Here is a 16728-nt window from a genome sequence, read left to right on the forward strand (position 1 = left end):
GATAATTGCTAAGGTAGGAGGATCAATGTGAATAATGTAAGAACCAGCATGTGTAAACATTACCATCTGTAATGACCATAGCAACAAACCATTTCTTCTGTTTCTTTTACATTTTAAAAACATGTTGTTAGAAGCAAAGCAGCTGTAAGAGAGAGGTTATAAGTTTTTACATAATCTGTATCAACTAGCTGTTAATCTCAGGTTGACTTTTCCCCCTAACATTCTTCACACCCCTGAATCACTTATTTACAGCAGTGATTCACTGCACTGGTGTGTTGTTGAGTCAATGGGGAAACTTATTAAAAATACTGGTGCTTATTCCCTACCCTAAAATTCTTAGGCAAGTCATGAGCAGAGATATTAAAAACAAACAAACAAACAAACAAAAAAACAGCTTTTCTGGAGATAGAAATTTCAGCCAAATTTTAATACATTGGTGTAAATATTGCAGTGGGAATTTGACTTAGAAGTGCTTTGGAGATACTTTCAGATTAGTAATTTTTCAAAGGCAAAATATATATTCAACAATTTACTTTATTTCTTCTTTCCACTATTATAGCTGACTGAAAAAATTGGATTTTTCTGTAATTTTCATACAAATCATAGATTACTAACCTAGAAAATCACAATGTTATGCTAGTTTATGGCTTTGCTCTGACACTTTTACTTGAAGATTATTGTGTGTCAATAATAATTTTCATATTGGGAAAGATTTCTTATTCTTAGTCAAATTCTATTGCTATAATTTTTTTAGTTAGCCTTTGGTTATGTAATGACAATAGTAGTATTTTTGCCTTCCCAGATTGTTATATTTAAATATTCATTATTGATTTTCAACAGAGCCTAAATTTAAGTTTAAGGCTAAGTTTTCAACAAAAACTGAACAAATAGTTTACTTAATGTTATTTAATCATCTTCATCTTCCAAATGTATAGAACTAATATTTGTCATTAATTTATCTCATGCATATTAAGAACAGACTTGAAGGTTGTGAAAACATGATAATTGTTATGCAAAAGACTTTCATGCCTGAGGCTCTCAGGTTCAGTATTCAACACTATGATAAACTAGAGCTAAGCAGTACTCTAAACTCTCTCTCTTACCAATTATGTTACATACTGATATTTCTCATGTTAATTTCATTCAAGAAATTATCAAAATGGTATTTTTTTCCTCCTTACTGATAATCATTTTTTAATATGTTTGGTTTAATATCTGCTTTTAAAGTGAAGGCAAGTATGAAAAAAATTGATTAAGTAAAATCCATGTCAATTTTTTTATTGTTGTAGTTATTATTGTTATTACTGATGTCATCCTTGTTAGATAGGACAGAGAGAAATGGAGAGAGGAGGGGAAGACAGAGAGGGGGAGAGAAAGACACCTGCAGACCTGTTTCACCGCTTGTGAAGGACGCCCCTGCAGGTGGGGAGCTGGGTGTTCGAACCAGGATCCTTATGCTGGTCCTTGCGCTTTGTGCCATGTGTGCTTAACCCACTGCGCTACCGTCCGACTCTCCCCATGTCAATTTTTGTTGGCAGCTTCCTAAGTAAGATTTCTCAGATTATAAAAGTTATTTTTAGATTAAATTCTGCTTTAAAGTTAATCTTTCAGTATAGAGAGTTAGGAATGTGTAAAGATAAAAGCATGGAATAGCAAAATTGGGAAATACCAATTAAGATGTAAAGGGGCTCAGGGAAACCTGACGCATGAATGACCTTGTATTGTCTATTGCAGAGTTAATGGAACTTTCAGTTAGTTTTAAAATGAACAATAAAGTTATTTGCATTTTTTGCTTTCTAAGTAAGAGTCTCTGGAGTAGTGAAGTTATATTCTAAAATCTGTGGACTAGAAAGTCATGTTATTATGGACAGTAAGCTATATTGTTCCTGGGTTCAAATGTTATCTCTGTCACTTACTAAATATCTCTGTCACTTGCTGGATTAGTGATTTTCACAAAATTGGTCATTATCTCTGGTAGAAAAAAAAAGTCCTGAGGGTCAAGATGTAGAGGAAAAGAGAGACAGAGTGACAATGTATCTCTGAGAGCCAAGGCAGATTTATTGAAATAAAACTTGAGAGGGACCCAAAGACTGGTATCCTCTCTTACAGACTAGAAAAGTTCATACCTGCATAAAAGAGGGAAGGTAGGATCCTGGGTCCAGCCTACCTCTCCCCCCACCCCCGCTCCCCACCTGCAGGGGAGTCGCTTCACAGGTGAAGCAGGTCTGCAGGTGTCTGTCTTTCTCTCCTCCTCTCTGTCTTCCCTTCCTCTCTCCATTTCTTTCTGTCCTATCCAACAACAACGACATCAGTAACAACAACATCAGTAACAACAACAATAATAACTACAACAATAATAAAACAACAAGGGCAACAAAAGGGAATAAATCATTTAAAAAAAAAAAAAGAGGGAAGGTAATTAAGTGAAGGTTTGTATGCAGGAAGGATTGTAATTTGGGTGGGAGCAGAGGTATGCCCGAGGTGGCTCCATTACATCCTGTTTTGTCCTGGATACTAGATGTGATAAATTCACTTTGTCCCTACCTACGTCCTGTTTTAGTTTTGAGACCCCAAAGTCACAATGGCTGTATTGCCTTTGATCTTATTTTTGTGGCAGTCAGTCAGTTCCTCATTCTGGGGAAGTCAATCTTTGTGAAATCAATTTTCTCATCTATACAATGAATATCTTACTATTTATCTTCTCATGAGGCTTTTGTGAGGACTGAATTAATATATAGAAAAGGATCAGAGGGACTAGGTGATGGTGTACCCAGTTGAGCGCACATGTTACCATGCACAAGGACCTGGATTCAATCTACCACCCCCCTAAGCACCCCTAGCCCCACCCTGGTCCTTCACCACATGTGATGAAAGCAATGCTGCAGGTGTCTCTTTTTCTCTCCCTATCTCCCCCTTCCCTCTCAATTTCTGTCGCTATCCAAAAATAAATTAATCAAATAAAAAAGTTTCAAAAGAGGGCTTGGTAGTGACACACCTGGTCGAGAACGCATGTTACATGTGCAAGGACCTGGGTTTGAGTCCCCAGTCCCCACCCACAGGGGCAAAGCTTTGCAAGAAGTGAAGCAGTATTGCAGGAGTCTCTGTCTCTCTTCCTATTTATCACCCCCTTCTCTCTAGATTTCTGGCTGTCTCTATCCAATAAACAAAGATAAGTTAAATTTTTTTTTAAAAAAATCAGAATAGTATCTAATACATTTCACTTCATGCCATACCAGGGCTTCAAATAAAAACCTTAAATGGTCATAATTTTGTTTTGCATATTGGTCATATGACATTTTAAGCTGACATTTTCAATTTGTATTGCTTGAAATTATAAACTAAAGTCTGGATACATAATTAGCTCATCGACATTTGCATGTCTTTTAGATATTCCCAGCCCCTACATGAAGAAATAGCATTGCATAAGCATCTGAAGCATAAAAATATTGTCCAGTATCTGGGCTCTTTCAGTGAAAATGGTTTCATTAAAATTTTCATGGAACAAGTTCCAGGAGGTAAGAAGGGTTTTTCTTTCTTTAAAAGTATAAATTTCTATGACCTTGAAAATAAGTAAACTTTAATGATATTTATAGGTCCTAATTTGCCTAACTTAAAAAATTAAACATGTAGCTTGTTAGGAAACAATAAGTAATCTTAATAAATATCAGAACCACTTTAATATTCTCTGAAAGGAGAAATTTCCCTCTGTCCCTCTTCTCAGAATTGCTTGTCAAATAAGAAAATTTATATCGTACTGATTAACAAGAAGATAAACAGAACAATGTGTTTGTGGGGAATCTACGTAAGAAAGAATGATCTCAAAGATGGTTGGGGAAAAAAAGGCTAGGGGAAGTGGTAGCATATGTCATTCTGGACTCAGGAGAAGTAAATAGGGGGTCTAGAAATTCAGAGGGTATGTTATTCATGGGAAGAATGAAAGTTTATGTGTTTGGCAAACAAATGTTTACTGGGCCAAGGAAAGGGGTCTCATATTCTGTTTCCCTTCAGCATCAATTTCAGTGACTTAGATTAAAGTGAACCAGTGAGTGAACTTTTAATTTATATTTTTAAATCTTGGTGGTGGTTGTTGTTGTCACTGGGGAGTCACAACTACTAAGCTGATTTTTTTCCATTAGAAAGAGAGACAAAGAAGGAGAAATATACCATAGCACCATAGCTTCTTCCAGTATAACTTGAACCTGGATCTTTTACTTGACTGTATTTGACAATGACCTCCAGAGCAGGGATACATACTTTCCTATTCATATTTGGCCCCAAGATACTAGTACAATTCCTGGATCACAAATATTACCTTAAATTCATGCTATATTATTAGTGTGCTTTAAATAACTCATTAGGAGAAAGTTTTGCCTTATTTCTCCCTATGTTACAGGAAGTCTTTCTGCTCTTCTTCGTTCCAAGTGGGGCCCATTGAAAGACAATGAGCAAACAATCGGATTCTATACCAAGCAAATACTGGAAGGATTAAAGTACCTTCATGACAATCAGATAGTTCACAGGGATATAAAGGTAGGATACACTAGAATTTATTTTCCAAAAGTTACCCAGTTAATAGTTGTTTTATTTACCAAAATCATACTGTGTTATAGATATTAGTTGATCAGTTAATTTTTTCATGTAATACATTATTGAGGTATAGTTAACATATAACATATTAGCTTTGGGTATGCAAAATAATGATTCAATATTTGGATAGACTGCAATTTTCATCACAATAACTTTAGTTATCACAGTGGTACATGGACATGTTTGTTTGTTTTGCTAGAGCACTGCTCAGCTCTGGCTTATGGTGGTGCAGGGGATTGAACCTGGGAGTTTAGTTTGGTGCCTCAGGCATGAGAGTCACTTAGCAAACCATTATGCTATCTACTCCTGTTTTTTATAATCCATATTTACCTATTTACCTCATGTTTTTTATAATCCATATTTACCTATTTACAAGTATTAAGCATGGCGAATAAATAAACTTTAGAAATGTATCACTCTGCTGAATTTGCTAATACTATTCATGTCCTAGCTCTTCAAACCAAGGAATAAACACCTCACAATTCAATCAACAAATACTGAGTTCTCATAATCTGGCACTAATTTAGTTGCTCTGTGGGGTGGGTGGCACAACAAACAAAGGTGAACAGGAAGTTATGCTTCCTGCTGCTGTGGAATTTATTGACTGACTAATTTTTGTATCTTTGCCTGTAGTAAATATTTATTGAGGAATCAGTGAATGGATGGCAAAAATGAAAGAAAAAAAAAGTTCCCTCTTCTTAAAAGTATTACACATATATTTGTCACAACTAAAATTAGTTAACTTACTAGGTTTTCTTTAAAAGAAAACAATTCATAAGAAACAAATTTCTTATCAAAGCCTGTCTATTGCAAGAAGCCAGCCTGAATGTCCACTTACTTGTACTGTCCCAGACTGTTTCAGGAAAAGAAGTAAAATAACAAAGACAGAATGTGTTGTGACTGGAAAGTTGTGAGCATCATAATTGAACTTAACAAACCTGTCACACATTCTACTATCTGTAACCTACAAGTTCTGATTTAAAACCATGTTCTACCTTACAACCTGAGTAGTAGATTGTAAAGTGACAATATGTAAACAAAAATTCACACTGACATTAACAATTAGTAAAGAGATTTACAGAATTAGCATCCTTATGTGTTCTTACTGGATTTTCAAGCTAGTAACAAATAGTATTAGAAGAAAGATAACATTTTATTTATTAAAATCCTAGGGTGACAATGTGTTGATTAATACCTATAGCGGTGTTCTCAAGATCTCAGACTTCGGGACATCAAAGAGGCTTGCTGGCATAAACCCATGTACTGAAACTTTTACAGGTATGTTTATGCAACAATGATACAGACTGTCTGTAATTAAATTAATAATTGCTATGCTTGAGCATAGTGTGAGAGATAAGTTTAGTCTGTGTTCTCACATACATTTAATGTTGTTGGTACCTTTTAATGCTCTCTGGAAAAATGTTATAAAGGATTTCATCTGGATTTTTCCTCATTTTATATTTCTATGACTTTTTGATCTTGTACTTAATGCTACTGACATTTTTTTAATCTTATACTATGTCTTTGTTTTTCTTTTCATGTCACTTCTCTTCCCAGGTTACCCTACAACTACTATAATCTTTTTAAAAAATATTTATTTATTTTCCCTTTTTTGTTGCCCTTGTTGTTTTTTATTGTTGCTGTAGTTGTTGTTGTTGTTATTGATGTTGTCGTTGTTAGATAGGACAGAGAGAAATGGAGAGAGGAGGGGAAGACAGAGAAGGGAAGAGAAAGACAGACATCTACAGACCTGCTTCACCACCTGTGAAGCGACTCCCCTGCAGGTGGGGAGCCAGGGGTTTGAAGGTGATTTAGTGGATATAGCATTTTGATTTAGAAGTGTGACATCCTGAGCTTGATCCCCAGTACTGCATGTGTGCTTTTCTGCTTCTCTCTCACTCTCTCTTTCTCCTCTACCTCTATCACTAATAGATAAATCTTATGAGAGAAAAATATCCTCTCCCCACAAGTGAGAAAATAAGAGTTGGAATAAAAGGGCAGATAGCATGTTGCCTACCTGGAAACCTACAGATTAGTTTCTGCTGTCTGCCACATTGCCTGCAGTTGTAGTCCTATGGCAGTGTATAGTAAGAGAATATATACATATATACATAGAGAGAACATTTTACCTTTGACTCTGAGCTACATGTGAACTAGAAACATGTACTTAAAGTTGACAGGTTCTTCGTTGAAGAGGCATGCAGGAAGAGATACAAGTCCATCTCCTCTCTATTACCTATTATCTTTCTAACATTAGCAAGCTTTCTTTTTTTATATACATTTATTTAGTTCAACCTCTGTGATTCTTACTCATACTTTAATCACTTCCCATTTGGACTATGATTTTCCTCTTTCCTAACCTATTTACTCCCTGTGGTGCATTCCCCTACTCACAACATAAATAATTGGTAGGCTTTCAATTCAGAAAGAGGAAGTGACTCATCACCTCAAAAGCAGGGTGTGGAGAAAGTTTGTCTGAGAAATTAAGCAATCCAGCCACTGGGCTGCCTTTAAAGCAAAGTTCTGGGAGGGTGGAGACAATGTGATTTCGGGAAAAGTAACCTGGCAAGAATCTGAGTTTCAGAGACTCTTTATAGAGAAAGTGATATTGTTACTGTTCCATCTTACTGGTTTTCATGAGGAGTTTAATTCTTGTTTTTATTTATCAGAGGTTGAGATTAATTTGGTTTTTTTTTTTTTTTTAAAAAAAAAAGGGCAATGACAACAATAATAACTACAACAATAAAACAACAAGGGCAACAAAAGGGAATAAATAAATAAAAATAAATATTAAAAAATTTATTAAAAAAAAAAAAAAAAAGGGGATAGGGTTTTATCTAACATAAAATAGCCAAGTATCCTGGCTTAATTTCTGAATCTTGTGAGATAGGTGGCTGTATCTCTCTTTTGCAGATGAGAGAACTGAGAGAGAAGGAACATCACAACTGGGAATCGCAACAGTTTGTAAATGATAAAACTCACTGAAATAGCACCTAAGAAATATAAGACCTTTACAAGCATCTCATAATCTGGCCACCATCAATTGCAGTCTAACACAATGTTAGTGCTAAAAAAGATTTAACCAACAGCATGGGTGTTGTACTCAGAGAATTATCTAGGCATAGACATCAAGAGTAAGCAGGAGGGAGTTGGGCTGTAGTGCAATTGGTTAAACGCACGTGGCGCAAAGCACAATGACCAGCATAAGGATTCTGGTTGGAGCCCCTGGCTCCCCACCTGCAGGGGAGTCGCTTCACAAGCAGTGAAGCAGGTCTGCAGGTGTCTGTCTTTCTCTCCCCCTCCTCTCTCCATTTCTCTCTGTCCTATCCAACAATGACATCATCAATAACAACAGCAATAACTACAACAACAATAAAAACAACAAGGGCAACAAAAAGGAAATAAATAATGTTTTAAAAAAAGATGAAAAAAAGAGTAAGCAGGAATATCAAGAGACTGATTTTTATTCACTTATATTCACAAACATTCCAGGTCTCAGTAGAATTGGGATGCAGAGCCATCTCCCCCTAGGTTATCTTCCCCCTAACATTTCACCCCTCTGGGAGTATGGACCATTAATTCTTTTTTTTTTTTTTTGCCTCCAGGGTTATTACTGGGGCTCAGTGCCTGCACCATGAATCCACTGCTCCTAGAGGCCATCCCCTCCCATTTTGTTGCCCTTGTTCTTGTTGTTGTTGTTATCATTGATGTTGTTACTGGATAGGACAGAGAGAAATCAAGAGAGATGGGGAAGACAGAGAGACACCTACAGACCTGCTTCACCACTTGTGAAGCGACCCCCCCTGCAGTTGGGGAGCCAGGGGCTTGAACTGGGATCCTTACACCAGTCCTTCCACTTTGTGCCACACTTAACCCGCTGCACCACCGCCTAACGCCTGAACCATAATTCTTTATGGAATACAGAAGATGGAAAGTCTGGCTTCTGTAATTGCTTCTCCACTGGACGTGGGCATTGGCAGGTAGATCCATACCCCCAGCTGAGACATATTTTCTATATCAGAACTCATTACCTCTTGTGAAGATAGGAATCTTCTCTGTTGACATTTTTTTCCAGCAGCTAGGATTCAGGTTCTGTCTTTGGCCTGGAGAGGTCCAGGTATAGAGGCTACGGTTGTCCAGATTCACTTAGTACCTTTTAAAATGCTTTTTGTCAGGGTAGCAAATGCCAAATTTCTGAATTCATTCCATAGCAACCGCCTCTTATGGAGTGCTATATACCTATGTTAAGTGTTTAACATGTTATCTCATTTAAATTCATTAATTAACCCTAGTCTCTAGGTATCATTATCTCAGTTAATGGTGAGAAAATTAAGGTTTAAAGGAATTAAATAGCTTGTTTATGTTTACAAAACTAATAGGTAACAGTATTATGATTCAAACTAGGCCTAACTTGCCAAGTAGAACTTTTTTTTAAGAATTTTTTTATTAATGAGAAAGATAGGAAGAAAGATAAAGAACCAGACATCACTCTGGTACACGTGCTGCTGGAGATTGAACTCGGGACCTCATGATTGAGAGTCCAATGCTTTATCCACTGCGCCACCTCCCAGACCACAAACTATTTTTTCTTTCCAACTTATGTTACTCACACTTGACCTCGATGCATCTGGTGTGCCCACCCTCCAAAAATCAGAGTGATTCATGATTCCTATCTCTTTTTATATTTAACTTGATCCATCAAGAAACCCACTAGCTCTACTTTCAAAATGTGTTCAATATGGGATCAACTCTTCAGTACCTCCATTGCTACCACCCTCATTTCTCACAAGCATTGTCTCAATTTGTTCTCCCTCCTGCAAGTCTTGCCCCTACTGTGTATACTTGAGTTTATAGTCAGAGTCACCTTTTTTATTTTTATTGTCTCTGAGAGGGATCTGAACAAACTGCTCCATTATGCAGTACCAAGGATAGAACCCAGAAGTTCATGCATGCAAGGCACACACTTTACTGCTAAGCCTCCTCCCTGGCCTCACAGAATGATCCTTTTATAACATCATAAACTTAGTCCTAATCACTTGGTAACTTGTGATAGTTATTTTCCTTAGGTTACTGGTGTGATTGATTTGCATCTTCATTATTCAGCTCTGTAAATCTCTTTCATATACTTTTTTTTTGCCCCGAGGATTATCACTGGGACTTGGTGCTGGCACTACGAATCCACCATTGCCAGCAGCCATCTTTTCTTTCTTCCTTTCTTTCTTTCTTTCTTTCTTTTTCTTTCTTTCTTTCTTTTGTGTGTGTGTGTGTTAGATAGATAGAACAGAGAAATTGAGAGAGGATTAGGATATAGAAGGAGAGAAAAATAAGCACCGACAGACCTGCTTCCCCACCTATGAAGCACACCTCCTGCAGCTGGGGAGAGGGGGTCAAACCTGGGTTCTTGCACTTGATAATGTGTGCATTTAGCTGGGTGCGCCACCACCTGACCCCTTGTAAATCTCTTCTTATAAAATATTAAGTGTGTGTTTATGGTATAGAGAAGATCATACATGAACACATAATTGAGCTTACCCCTTCCCCTTGGTTTATTTATGGTGAGTAATTGAACACAACTTGTAGATAGTGTTCTTTTGAAATAGGTGAATAAAGACATTGCATATTTTATTATTAAGATATTACTTAATGGGCTGGTGGTGGCACACTGGTAGAGCACACTCATCCTTACACAAGGACTTGGATTCTAGCACCAGTCCCTACATGCAGGGGGGAAACTTCACAGAGTAAACACAGTGCTCTAGGCATTTCTCCTCTCTGCTTCTCTCTCTCCCTATCTTTCTATCTCATACTCTATTTCTCTTCCTTTCTTTCTTTCTTTCTTTCTCTCTTTATTTTTTTCACTCTTGCACCTACACACACACACACACACACACACACACTCACACACACACACACACGTCACCAGGAGCAGTGGGGATGTGTAGGCACCAAGTCCCAGTGATAACCCTGGTTGTAAAAATAAATAAATAAATAAATAAATGTTTTTTTAAAAAGAGATGTTACTTTAATTGCCAACTCTTTAGAAATCCACTACAGCTTTCCATCCTAGGCTGATTCATATTTGGTTTGTTTGTTGATTTTATTGTCACCTGTGTTAATGCTGGGGCTAGGAGCCTACATGGCTATTTCCTTTTACCCTTTTTTCCCTTGCTTTTATTTAATGGGACAGACAGAAATTAAGGGGGTGGGGAACTAGTGAGGGAGAGAGAAAGATAGACACCTATAGCACTGCTTTACGTCTCCCACACTTCATAAATACTGTGCTCATATGGTGATCAGGGGCCTGAACCCAGGTCCTTGAGTATGGTGATGTGTGCTTCACTGAGTGTGCTGCCACCAAGCAATCCACCCCTTCTCTTTATTGATGTATTTATTTAAGCTACAGACAGAGAAATTGAGAGGGGAGGGAGAGATAGAGAAGGAGAGATAGAAATAGGTAGCTGCAGGAGAGCACTGAGGAATTGAAGCCTAGTCCTTGCACATTGTAATATGTGTGATTTACTGCCATATGTGTGATTTACTTAGAAGACTTCTCACGTCTTCTAAGTAAACTGCTGGTCCCCCACTTTCCAGATATCATCATACTGATGCCAAATTTAGTGCAGACACTTGGTCAGCATAGTGTGCACCACAGTCCAGAACTCTTAGGTTCAAGTGACCCTCCAGATTCACTTCCCAAGCAGCTGAAGCAACAGATGTGTGCCACCCCATTCAGCCACTATAGTTGTGATCAATACCAGTTCCTATGCAGATATTAGTCCAGCTTGCATTCTCTTATTAATTTTTTAGAAACAACAAACAAGAATGGAAGATTTCAACATTTATTTTCTAAAAAAAAAAAATTATTTAAATTGTTAAAATTTTCAATTTGGTGGAAGCCATTAATGAAGCGAAATTATGTTCCCTAGGAAGGGTAGGTGATTTGAGGTTGCAATTACTTTATAACTGACCAGGTAGAATCCTTTCCTCCAATAGTGTTGCCAGTTTAAGTGGGGAATAGATATGTATGTGAACATGAATATGAACTATGGCCATGTAAAGATGAGGCCTGGAGGAGCGACCAGACAAGATGACAGCACTGGACATAAATAATAGATTTTTCTTTACCTGTATGAACAGTAACCCATTTCTAACCTTTGGTAATGGATTTCATATAAATCAGAGGAATTTTTGCTTATAAGTCACAAATGAAGTATTTATCAAAGGTGTTGCTTGTATTCATCAAAATGTCTGTTATAAAACAGACTGAAGTAGCTCTTTGGTAAATGCCTTGGGATACAAAATAATTCAGTATGGCATCTTGGATAGGTTCTGATTATATCATTTGTATATCAAATGCAGGAAATGTGGTAGTAATCTGTTTCTGTTCACATTCTTTTAAAAAAAATTTTTATATATGTATTTGTTTTCCCTTTTGTTGCCCTTGTTTTTTTTTTTTTGTGTGTGTGGCTGTAGTTATTATTGTGGTTGTTATTGATGCCATCGTTGTTAGATAGGACAGAGAGAAATGGAGAGAGGAGAGAAAGACAGAGAGGGGGAGAGAAAGATAGAAAACTGCAGACCTGCTTAACTGCCTGTGAAGCGACTCCCCTACAGGTGGGTAGCCAGGGTCTCGAACTCTTAACTCATTGCTGGGCTTTGAGCAATCAACCCAAGGGATATAAGAAGTGTGAATCTAGTCTCTCCTTTAAGCCAATATGACAATTGCAATTTTAGTGTTTGTTTTGTGTGGGCTGATTGGCAGTCTCCAACACAAGATCAATGAATAATTAGTTGAGACTCTAACTTGGTCTTTAGAGCCAAGTGTGGCTTACACCAACTTCCTCTCCTGAAGTTGAAGGGTAAGTAGTGACATCCCACCCATTGAGTCCCCTGCCTTTCAATAGTTTGTTTCAAGATCAGTCAAAGAAATTTTAAGACATTTTAAATCAAGAGAATAGTTTGATAAGGAGAGTAAATAGAGGGCAAAATCTGCATGGGGTGGCGCCACAGATAAGGGGAGATAAAGTTAGAAGTCTCCTCTGACTAGCACTCAGGTCTCTCCTAGGAAGGGATCTCAGAAAATGTTATGACTACAATGGTTAGCAAATTATGTCACCCCCTAATTCATAACAGCTATCAATGGGCTCTGGCTTGGAGATACGGCTTCCAGAGATTTGGCTCCATTGGCATCTAGGCATATTTGAGGAGTTACAGCTCTTTGCTGGCCATTCAAAGTAAACAGTCCACGGACTGTGCAATCCTGTAGCCAGTACAAGCCTGGCATACTGAGATATCTATTCTGGACATTCTCCCACAATCTAGTATCACACCAGAAGGAGAAACAGTACTTCTCAGCTTCCTACTTAGTACTGTGCTTTTATCATTTCATTCAAAACCTGTGTGATTCCATGCCACCTTTTAAATCCTTTATATTTTTCATTTTATTCTTTTTCACCTTGTGTTTGATGGTTATACTCATGGATCATGACCTGTTAAATTATTATACCAGGAACCACATACCAGCAACAGTTATTTATAATTTTTAACAGTGGTATTTAAATCTTTGTGTTTCATGATAAAGAAATAAAAGTGAAAGCAAAAGAACTAGAAATTGAGAAATATCGGTCTAAGGAAATGGGTTAGTGACCTAGGCTTTTCCTAGGGTATATTACACAATACATAATGTACGCATACTTAATAGGTGTTTCATTCACTTGAAAATGTGTGTTGACATATTCTCTACTGTTCTCAAAGATCAACTTTAGAAGTTTTTAGGAGGTTCCAATTGACAACTAAATTATAATATATAATATCTACTTATCTAGAATAGTGCATCAAGAGTCAGGTTCAAGCATCTGGTCCCCACCTACGTGAAGCAGTGTTGCAGGTGTCTCTCTTTCTCTCTCCTTCTCTGTCTCCCCCCTTCCTTCTCAGTTTCTCTATGTCTCCATCATAAATAAATAAAAATATTTTAAAAATAAGAATCTATTCATAAGATAATAATCATTATCTATTCATAAGATAATATTAGTGAACAACTTTATGTTACATCAAATTCATTATAAAAATTGCTATTTGTACTTTATTTTTAGTTTCAGTTACCTATTTACATATTAACATAAGAGAAAATGAGAATGAACCAGAGTATCATAGTGGCGCATACAGTGCCAGGGATTGAACTCAGGATATCATGTTTTTCAGTCCAGCACTCTAGCCAGTGTGCCACCTCAAGAGTTGCTGTCTGTATTCTTATTAAGAGCAGTGAAAAATCTGGAATGGAAGTGGGCTGGGGGATGGGATGTTAAGACTTCAATCGTGATTTCTTTTAAGTTGTCTTATTTGAGAAATTGAAACTGTCATTCAATTTGTATTTGTATTTCCCTTTTTAAATGTGAAACTGTGCTTTCATTATTTTCAGGTACCCTTCAGTATATGGCACCAGAAATAATAGATAAAGGACCACGAGGCTATGGGAAAGCAGCAGATATTTGGTCCTTGGGTTGCACAATTATTGAAATGGCCACAGGAAAACCACCCTTTTATGAATTGGGAGAGCCACAGGCAGCTATGTTTAAGGTCACATTTCATCTATCTTTAATGTCTTTAAAATGAACCAATAAAGCTTTTCATAGCTACTGGATATTCTATGTGTGTATGTCAGATTTTTGGAGCTTGAGTAAACATAATCTGAAAGTTTATAGAAAGTTCAAGAAAATTTATGCTTCTTAGCATCAGTGTCTGTGCCTCAATTGAGTATTTTTCTGTGGCTCAGTTTTTGTTTTTTTCCAGCTTTAAAGTGAAATTCAGTGTAATCTCTTTTGATCACATGGTAACAGTACAGTATAAATAATACATGACAATATGGAAGGTAATTTAAACTTTTTGGGAAAGAGTCTGAAAATCTTCTACAGAGAAATACATAAACATTTTAATCCATCTGTTATTAAATCAAAACAATACTTACCTTTACTTCTTTTTTATTATTGAATATGTATTTATTATTGGATAGAGACAGAGAGAAATTGAGAGGGGAGGGAGAGATAGAGAGTGAGAGAGACAGAGACACCTACAGCTCCACTTCACCACTCATGAAGCTTTCCCCCTGCAGGTGTGGACCAGGGGCTTGAACTAAGGTCCTTGTGCACTATAGTGTGTGCACTTAACCAGTTGCACCAGGTCTGGTCCCCTTACCTTTACTTCTTGATGATAATAGTTTTCAAGATCCAATTATAAAAACTATAATTACTATTTGAAGTACATCAATCTTAGTTCCCATTCATTTGAGCTTTTAATTTGCCTACTATTAACTCTTTGGGAGTGAGAAATAGTGCTGTCTCCAAAAATAGAGAGCACCTGATATGAAAATAAACTTGGGGATCCAATGGTAGCACAACAGGTTAAGCACACATGACTCAAAGAGCAAGGACCAGTGTAAGAATGTCGGTTTGAGCCCCTGGCTCCCCACCTGTGGGGGGGTCACTTCACAAGCGGTGAAGCAGGTCTGCAGGTGTCTGTCTTTCTCTCCTCTCTGTCTCCCCCTCCTCTCTCCATTTCTCTCTGTCCTAGCCAATAACAATGACATCAATAACAACAACAATAATAATCACAACAATGTTAAACAACAAGGGCAACAAAAGGGGGAAAAAATTAAATTGCCTCCAGGAGCAGTGGATTCATGGTGCAGGCACTGAGCCCTAGCAATAACCCTGAAGGCAAAAAGACAACAACAACAAAAAAAGAATAAACTTGAGGGACCTAAAGGACCATAGCTTTAAAATCTAGGGACTAAGCTGAGCCTTTCAGTCTCGTTGCCACAGTACTAAGCCAGAGGAAAGTTTTAAAATGAGAATTTATTTGCCAAGAGCTAAGGTTTCTGTCTGTTATTCTGTAAGACAGAACATTTTTTAAGGCAGTGAGAGATGGAATTCACTCTCATGAATGTGCTCTAATGCTGAGCCACCGCCAATGCCTAGTTTTTACATTTTACTTGCTTGTGAGAAAGATGGAGACAAGAGTGAGGGAAAAGCGCTGTCACCAGTGGAGTTCTGTTCAGTTTATTTTTGTTGCCTTCATATGGTGTTGGGACTAGAATACGGATGAGGCAGGTGCGCTGCCACTGAGCTGCCCCCCCCCCCCAGAAGAGGACATTTTACGATAATTTGCTATTTATTTCCCTGCCACTGACCTGTGCTTCTAGCACTTGTTCCATTTGTGAATAACCCAGTGCATAAATGAGCTGTATAACCATATTGAAAGAAAAAAAATGAGGGCCACCAAGAGAGCTGCCTTGGCATGTATGGATGATTTTCTTTTGACCAGTCTTTTAAGTTTTCAGACCAATACCTAGCGCTTCACTGTGGAATGTTAAACTGTTAATGGGTATTTCAGAGATAATTATATCATATGCTTTAGATGAGATAGCATAAACTCTGGCACTAATTTATAATACTTGAATCTAAGCTACAGAATAGTCAAAGTTATATAATGACCTTGAACACATTGCCTCAATTCTTCATCTGTAAAAATAGGTATAAATGTTTGAGGAATATGAAATAGTATATATAAGGAACAATATCTGACACAGAATAAAAGCTATATAACTATTATAAATAATTGTATGTTATTCTCTATAGTAATAACTTTATGTTATGTAATAATAGAACATTCTCTGCCTTAAGTACAGAAACACTATTGAAAAAGCTTTAGAATGACAGTAGCAAGAAATTATATTTGTTATACAAGGTATTATTTATTTAATTTTAAATGCAAGTGATTTTGGAACAGAAAAAAATATTCATTAGTCATGGCATAAGAGGGCATGCAGGCTTTAACTCAAACAAATCTTCAAATCTCAAGTCTGCCTTATTACTGTGTAACCTCATCCCTGTGAGTCTTATTTTTCTTACTCCAGTAACAAGGATAATACTTAACCAGCCAAGTTGTTGGAGGGATTTGATGAGATGTACTAATGGTAAAATAATAATAATAATAAACATTCCTGGGGGCAGGCAGTGGTGCACCTGATTAAGTGCTCATGTTATATGCACAAGAATCCAGGTTCAAGCCCCTGGTCCCCACCTGTAAGGGGAAAGCTTCACAAGTGGTGAAGCAGGGCTACAGGTGTCTCTCTCCCTCTCTATT

At 37.2% G+C, this 16728-nt stretch overlaps 1 protein-coding gene across 2 annotated transcripts in view; it reads left to right on the top strand.

Moving 5' to 3' along the window:
- MAP3K5 (mitogen-activated protein kinase kinase kinase 5) overlaps positions 1–16728 on the top strand; it is a 277002-nt gene that overhangs the window by 209253 nt on the left and 51021 nt on the right. For both annotated transcript variants that reach the window (XM_007520044.2, XM_060190392.1), the window contains 4 exons: positions 3388–3515; positions 4394–4530; positions 5760–5865; positions 14006–14163. In XM_007520044.2, coding sequence (XP_007520106.1) covers positions 3388–3515; positions 4394–4530; positions 5760–5865; positions 14006–14163 — 529 coding nt within the window. The remainder of the gene's footprint in view (positions 1–3387; positions 3516–4393; positions 4531–5759; positions 5866–14005; positions 14164–16728) is intronic.

Source organism: Erinaceus europaeus, chromosome 4 (genome assembly GCF_950295315.1).
Source record: "Erinaceus europaeus chromosome 4, mEriEur2.1, whole genome shotgun sequence".
NCBI lineage: Eukaryota > Metazoa > Chordata > Mammalia > Eulipotyphla > Erinaceidae > Erinaceus > Erinaceus europaeus.